Source organism: Oncorhynchus clarkii, unplaced genomic scaffold (assembly GCF_045791955.1).
Source record: "Oncorhynchus clarkii lewisi isolate Uvic-CL-2024 unplaced genomic scaffold, UVic_Ocla_1.0 unplaced_contig_10505_pilon_pilon, whole genome shotgun sequence".
NCBI classification, from domain to species: domain Eukaryota; kingdom Metazoa; phylum Chordata; class Actinopteri; order Salmoniformes; family Salmonidae; genus Oncorhynchus; species Oncorhynchus clarkii.
In genome coordinates, this window is record NW_027258326.1 from 23,283 (window position 1) to 30,779 (window position 7,497).

General features: G+C 45.5%; 1 protein-coding gene across 1 annotated transcript; it reads right to left on the reverse strand.

Annotated features, from left to right (window-relative positions):
* Positions 1-753: 753 nt before the first annotated feature.
* Positions 754-2,797, reverse strand: LOC139396668 (neurensin-1-like). The gene is made up of 2 exons (XM_071143606.1): positions 2,569-2,797; positions 754-1,181 (listed from the first exon to the last, which is right to left on the reverse strand). The coding sequence occupies exons 1-2, from the start codon at positions 2,752-2,754 to the stop codon at positions 783-785; spliced, it is 585 nt and encodes a 194-aa protein (XP_070999707.1). The 5' UTR covers positions 2,755-2,797; the 3' UTR covers positions 754-782.
* Positions 2,798-7,497: the final 4,700 nt, after the last annotated feature.

Here is a 7,497-nt window from a genome sequence, read left to right on the forward strand (position 1 = left end):
CTGTGGATAGGATAAGTAACCCCTGTGGATAGGACAAGTCCCCCCTGTGGATAGGATAAGTTCCCCCTGTGGATAGGATAAGTACCCCATGTGGATAGGATAAGTACCCCATGTGGATATGTAAGTACCCTAGGGTGAGACCCACTGCTCTATACAGTGAGTCTGTTAGTTTCTTGGTCTAGGTACATGATTGTATCCCAGCCAGTAGATTTACATGAAAGGAGCTGTGTGAAACCTCCTGCAGCCTTAATTACACAGCGTTACATGAAAGGAGCTGTGTGAAACCTCCTGCAGCCTTAATTACACAGCGTTACATGAAAGGAGCTGTGTGAAATCTCCTGCAGCCTTAATTACACAGCGTTACATGAAAGGAGCTGTGTGATTCCTCCTGCAGCCTTAATTACACAGCGTTACATGAAAGGAGCTGTGTGAAACCTCCTGCAGCCTTAATTACACAGCGTTACATGAAAGGAGCTGTGTGATTCCTCCTGCAGACTTAATTACACAGCGTTACATGAAAGGAGCTGTGTGATTCCTCCTGCAGCCTTAATTACACAGCGTTACATGAAAGGAGCTGTGTTATTCCTCCTGCAGCCTTACTTACACAGCGTTACATGAAAGGAGCTGTGTGACTCCTCCTGCAGCCCTGAGTGTAAGTGCTGGAAACACAGGGTTTGTAAGGAGTAGTACTAAGATGACATAAGCTGACCTGTAGAAGGGTTAGGAACAAGGACACATGAACACCACTGATAATCTACCTCTCACTACTACATTGACAACTGTTATGTCTCTGAGTTGGGCTGGACACTTTGCACTTTAGACAGGGTGACAGGGATCTTACTCTCCCCCGGAGTAGGGGCTCTGGTGACGGGATGGACCGTATTCTGGATATCAACCAGCCTCTCCTTAAACTTCTGTTGCAGGTACAGCTCCTCCTTGGAGTAGCTCTTAGAGAAGGCTGAGAGGAGGAGACCTACGGCCATCAGGCTGCCACCCACGCAGAACAGAACGGCGCCCGTCAGCTTGCACACGTCCAAGGCTCGGTTGAAGAGGACAGCGTGGCTGTCCACGAAGAGGAGCTCGTCTTCCCCGAATGCTTCGATCTTAGTCGGGGTGGCGTAGCCCACCAGTAGGACAATGAGGCCTGTCACCAGAATCAGGGTTCCTAACGCTAGACAGACCTGGGGGAGGGAGAGACAGGATCAGGGTTCCTAACGCTAGACAGACCTGGGGGAGGGAGAGACAGGATCAGGGTTCCTAACACTAGACAGACCTGGGGGAGGGAGAGACAGGATCAGGGTTCCTAACACTAGACAGACCTGGGGGAGGGAGAGACAGGATCAGGGTTCCTAACGCTAGACAGACCTGGGGGAGGGAGAGACAGGATCAGGGTTCCTAACACTAGACAGACCTGGGGGAGGGAGAGACAGGATCAGGGTTCCTAATATTAAACAGACCTGGGGGAGGGAGAGACAGAATCAGGGTTCCTAACACTAGACAGACCTGGGGGAGGGAGAGACAGGATCAGGGTTCCTAATATTAAACAGACCTGGGGGAGGGAGAGACAGGATCAGGGTTCCTAACACTAGCCAGACCTGGGGGAGGGAGAGACAGGATCAGGGTTCCTAACTCTAGACAGACCTGGGGGAGGGAGAGACAGGATCAGGGTTCCTAACTCTAGACAGACCTGGGGGAGGGAGAGACAGGATCAGGGTTCCTAACTCTAGACAGACCTGGGGGAGGGAGAGACAGGATCAGGGTTCCTAACACTAGCCAGACCTGGGGGAGGGAGAGACAGGATCAGGGTTCCTAACGCTAGACAGACCTGGGGGAGGGAGAGACAGGATCAGGGTTCCTAACGCTAGACAGACCTGGGGGAGGGAGAGACAGGATCAGGGTTCCTAACTCTAGACAGACCTGGGGGAGGGAGAGACAGGATCAGGGTTCCTAACACTAGCCAGACCTGGGGGAGGGAGAGACAGGATCAGGGTTCCTAACGCTAGACAGACCTGGGGGAGGGAGAGACAGGATCAGGGTTCCTAATATTAAACAGACCTGGGGGAGGGAGAGACAGGATCAGGGTTCCTAACACTAGACAGACCTGGGGGAGGGAGAGACAGGATCAGGGTTCCTAACACTAGACAGACCTGGGGGAGGGAGAGACAGGATCAGGGTTCCTAACGCTAGACAGACCTGGGGGAGGGAGAGACAGGATCAGGGTTCCTAATATTAAACAGACCTGGGGGAGGGAGAGACAGGATCAGGGTTCCTAACACTAGACAGACCTGGGGGAGGGAGAGACAGGATCAGGGTTCCTAACACTAGACAGACCTGGGGGAGGGATGGATGAGAGACAGGATTAGGGTTCAGGATCAGGGTTCAGGGTTCCTAATGCTAGACAGACCTGGGGGAGGGAGAGACAGGATCAGGGTTCCTAACACTAGACAGACCTGAACAGGCAGATGTTTACAGTAACCTGGCTCAATACACTACCCAGACCATGTCAGGATGTTTACAGCACCATGACCCAATACCCTCCCAATATCTCTTCTCTCATATATATCATACCTTCCAGAGGACAGAGCTCCACCGACTAGGCGATCTCTGAATCTGAAAATCTTCATCGCGTTCCCAGCTGGAGGCAGTACACTCCTCGTAGAACTGGTGGAGGTATGATCTGACGCCGTATCTCTGGTCGTGCTGCGTCTGTTCAGCGTAGTCTGACCCACAGATCTCAGCACAGGCTGAAGCCATCCTGACCCTTTCACCTCAGCTCTGTCTAGAGAGAGAGAGAGAGAGAGAGAGAGAGCACCACACTAACCTCACACACACCGGGTGCCACTGCCTGCACACACACACACACACACACACACACACACACACACACACACACACACACACACACACACACACACACACACACACACACACACACAAACAGTTTTATTATGGAGAGAGATACAATGCTGAATGATCAGCCACAGTGTTGCTCACATTTTGAATCACCCATCTGTTCCTGTTCAGGATATCAGGTTGTGTTACTGCCTGCTACCTGTTCAGGATATTAGGTTGTGTTGCTGCCTGCTACCTGTTCAGGATATTAGGTTGTGTTTCTACCTGCTACCTGCTACCTGTTCAGGATATTAGGTTGTGTTTCTACCTGCTACCTGCTACCTGCTATCTGTTCAGGATATCAGGTTGTGTTGCTGCCTGCTACCTGTTCAGGATATTAGGTTGTGTTTATACCTGCTACCTTCTAACTTCTACCTGTTCAGGATATCAGGTTGTGTTGCTACCTGCTACCTGCTACCTGTTCAGGATATCAGGTTGTGTTGCTACCTGCTACCTGCTACCTGTTCAGGATATCAGGTTGTGTCGCTACCTGCTACCTGCAACCTGTTCAGGATATTAGGTTGAGTTTCTGCCTGCTGCCTTCTACATGCTGCCTGCTACATGCTACCTGTTCAGGATATCAGGTTGTGTTTCTGTCTGCAACCTGTTCAGGATATTAGATTGTGTTTCTACCTTCTACCTGCTATCCTGCTTGTTCAGGATATTAGGTTGCGTTTCTGCCTGCTACACGCTGCCTGCTACATGCTACCTGCTATCCGCTACTTGTTCAGGTTATTAGGTTGCGTTTCTGCCTGCTACATGCTGCCTGCTACATTTCTACCTTCTACCTGTTCAGGATATTAGGTTGTGTTTCTACCTGCTACCTGCTACTTGTTCAGGTTATTAGGTTGCGTTTCTGCCTGCGACATGCTGCATGCTGCCTGCTACCTGTCCAGGGATATTAGGTTGTGTTTCTACCTGCTACCTGTTCAGGGATATTAGGTTGTTTTTCTACCTGCTATCTGCTGTTGCTGCCTATTACTTGCTACCTGTTGCTTGCTACCTGCTGCCTGCTACCTGCTACCTTCTACCTGCTGCCTATTACCTGCTATCTGCTGCATATTACCTTCTATCTGCTACCTGCTATCTGCTGCCTGCTGCCTGCTCCCTGCTGCCTGCTGCCTGCTGCCTATTACCTTCTATCTGCTGCCTAGTAACTGCTACCTGCTGTCTGCTACCTGCTGGATGTTATGTAGACTCTCTCTGAATGAATAACACTTCTGTTGTCTACATGTAGTCAGTGTTGAAGGATGTTATGTAGACTCTGAATGAATAACACTTCTGTTGTCTATATGTAGTCAGTGTTGAAGGATGTTATGTAGACTCTGAATGAATAACAGTTCTGTTGTCTACATGTAGTCAGTGTTGAAGGATGTTATGTAGACTCTGAATGAATAACACTTCTGTTGTCTACATGTAGTCAGTGTTGAAGGATGTTATGTAGACTCTGAATGAATAACACTTCTGTTGTCTACATGTAGTCAGTGTTGAAGGATGTTATGTAGACTCTGAATGAATAACACTTCTGTTGTCTACATGTAGTCAGTGTTGAAGGATGTTATGTAGACTCTGAATGAATAACACTTCTGTTGTCTACATGTAGTCAGTGTTGAAGGATGTTATGTAGACTCTGAATGAATAACACTTCTGTTGTCTACATGTAGTCAGTGTTGAAGGATGTTATGTAGACTCTGAATGAATAACACTTCTGTTGTCTACATGTAGTCAGTGTGGAAGGGTGTAGTTGTATTTTTTTGTATTTTGTAAATGATGTGTAAGCAGGGCTTATCTGTGAAAGAGACCTTGGTCTTTAAAATAGAGGTCAAATAAAATCGAATGTGCATATGGCAAAATAATGACTTTAAATATTCAGCATTTAGTATTATGCAAAATGCTAATAATGAGATATGCAATATGTATAGTTTGTGTACTCATTGACAATCTCTGTCATACATAACAAATATGTCTCTGAAGAGCCCACAGCGTCATTTGTTCCAATCCAATGCTTTGATGAGTAATATTTAATATAAACACAAACCTAGTTGTCAAGTCAACAAATACAGAAACGACAAACGTATCCGAAATATAATAACCTCTGTCATACCAATTATAAGGTCACGTGGATGCCAGTGGTCAAAACACCTGATCTTGTTTTGATCATGTTCTCTCACCGATTGGAACCCAACACATTCTAGAATCTCAAATAATTAACATTTAAACCGAAACACGAAGGAAAGTAAATTGGCAAATTGCGACCTTATTTTATAGCTCAATGACTGCGACGACAGAGCGAGAGAGAGAGAGAGAGATATCGCTGTCCATGGTGCTGAATGTGAATCCGCTCTACCCAAGGAGGCAGAGACGTAAGACATGACGCCATACTGCTCTGACACACACGTCCTTCCTTCGTCTTGCTTTCACAGTCCCCTTGAGACATCTTTTATCTAAGATAATAGCATCAAACCATGTAATCGATTAGGCTACAAGCTGTTATCGTCAAAGTAAACGGATTTGCTTTGGATTCTAAGCCACACCAGCCGCATGCTATAGGCTAAATAAAGTTGAGATTGGGAAGTCAACTGTCTATTTACAAAACTACAAACACTATTGATCTGAGTCTGACAACACGTCTTCTGTCTAGTTCTTTCAAAAATAAATACATAACTCGACAGTTAATCACACCCTAAATGTTGAGACAGTAGATCAAGACATTTTCTCGTTTTAAAGGTTACTTCCAGATGTTGAAAAGCCATACAGCCAATCATATTTCCACCACTATTATGTAATCCACAATCAGATAGCCCAGTACAGTCGTTTCCACTATAAACCCGTTTTAAAAAAAAACGTTAAAGTGAATATCCGAATGCATTTAAGGCTGAAATATACCTGTCATAACCGGCTTGGAGAGTGATCACTCGCGGCTGTTCCTTCACTCAGGTCCCATCACTCTAGATTCTCAGCTCCGACAGTCGCCCTATCGATGATTCAGACTCACGGTGGCTTCTGCGCAGGCGTTAGATCCATGTCTTGTCGACTTGCCCAATAGAGGATAACAATATAATGGCGTCATTTTTGTAGGCACTAACTACTCCGCCATGGTTCGTTGGACAAAGTATATGGGAAATAAGTTTTTTCTTAAATGATAAACGCTGAAACTAAAGGTATGTGGTAAACACAGGCGTTGGAGATCTGATATGTTTTGTTCGGTGAGACAGTTTTCGTCAGTTTTCGTCAGTTTTTGTGAATTTTGAACCGTTTATGTAATACAAAAAACAACAACATATAAACGACATATAGGCTTCATAATTCATAAAGGTCATGTTAGTTGACTGACATTACCTCGTCGAATTTATAAGATGTCCTAAGCCTGTCTTAACTGTCTTAACCTCAGACCTAATTTTCGCCGTTTATCCCAAAACCATATTATTTCCCCATTAATTTCTCTAGAGGTTACTCATTTCCGGGTTTTAGGACTACAAGCCGGTGATCCCTGTGGCAGATAGAGGTGGGGCGGTGTGATGATTGGTTGCGACTGGAGGTAGCCTGGGTTCATAATTCTGATGTTTTGAGCAGTTGTGTCTCGAAGTGCTTATACAGAAACCCAGCCTAAAAGAGCAAGCAATACAGAGGCAGAAGCACATGCAACGTGTGTATGATATCACCTTATCCTGACTGTTATAACCTGAAGACCTAAAGCATTATCCTGACTGGGATAACCTGAAGACCTAAAGCATTATCCTGACTGGGATAACCTGAAGACCTAAAGCCTTATCCTGACTGTTATAACCTGAAGACCTAAAGCATTATCCTGACTGATAACCTGAAGTCCTAAAGCATTATCCTGACTGATAACCTGAAGTCCTAAAGCATTATCCTGACTGTGATAACCTGAAGACCTAAAGCCTTATTCTGACTGTGATAACCTGAAGTCCTAAAGCATTATCCTGACTGTGATAACCTGAAGACCTAAAGCATTATCCTGACTGGGATAACCTGAAGTCCTAAAGCATTATCCTGACTGGGATAACCTGAAGACCTAAAGCATTATCCTGACTGTTATAACTTGAAGACCTAAAGCATTATCCTGACTGGGATAACCTGAAGTCCTAAAGCATTATCCTGACTGATAACCTGAAGTCCTAAAGCATTATCCTGACTGTGATAACCTGAAGACCTAAAGCCTTATCCTGACTGTGATAACCTGAAGTCCTAAAGCATTATCCTGACTGATAACCTGAAGTCCTAAAGCATTATCCTGACTGGGATAACCTGAATACCTAAAGCATTATCCTGGCTGGGATAACCTGAATACCTAAAACATTATCCTGACTGTTATAACCTGAAGACCTAAAGCATTATCCTGACTGTGATAACCTGAAGACCTAAAGCATTATCCTGACTGTTATAACCTGAAGACCCAAAGCATTATCCTGACTGGGATAACCTGAATACCTAAAGCATTATCCTGACTGGGATAACCTGAATACCTAAAGCATTATCCTGGCTGGGATAACCTGAATACCTAAAACATTATCCTGACTGGGATAACCTGAATACCTAAAGCATTATCCTGACTGGGATAACCTGAATACCTAAAGCATTATC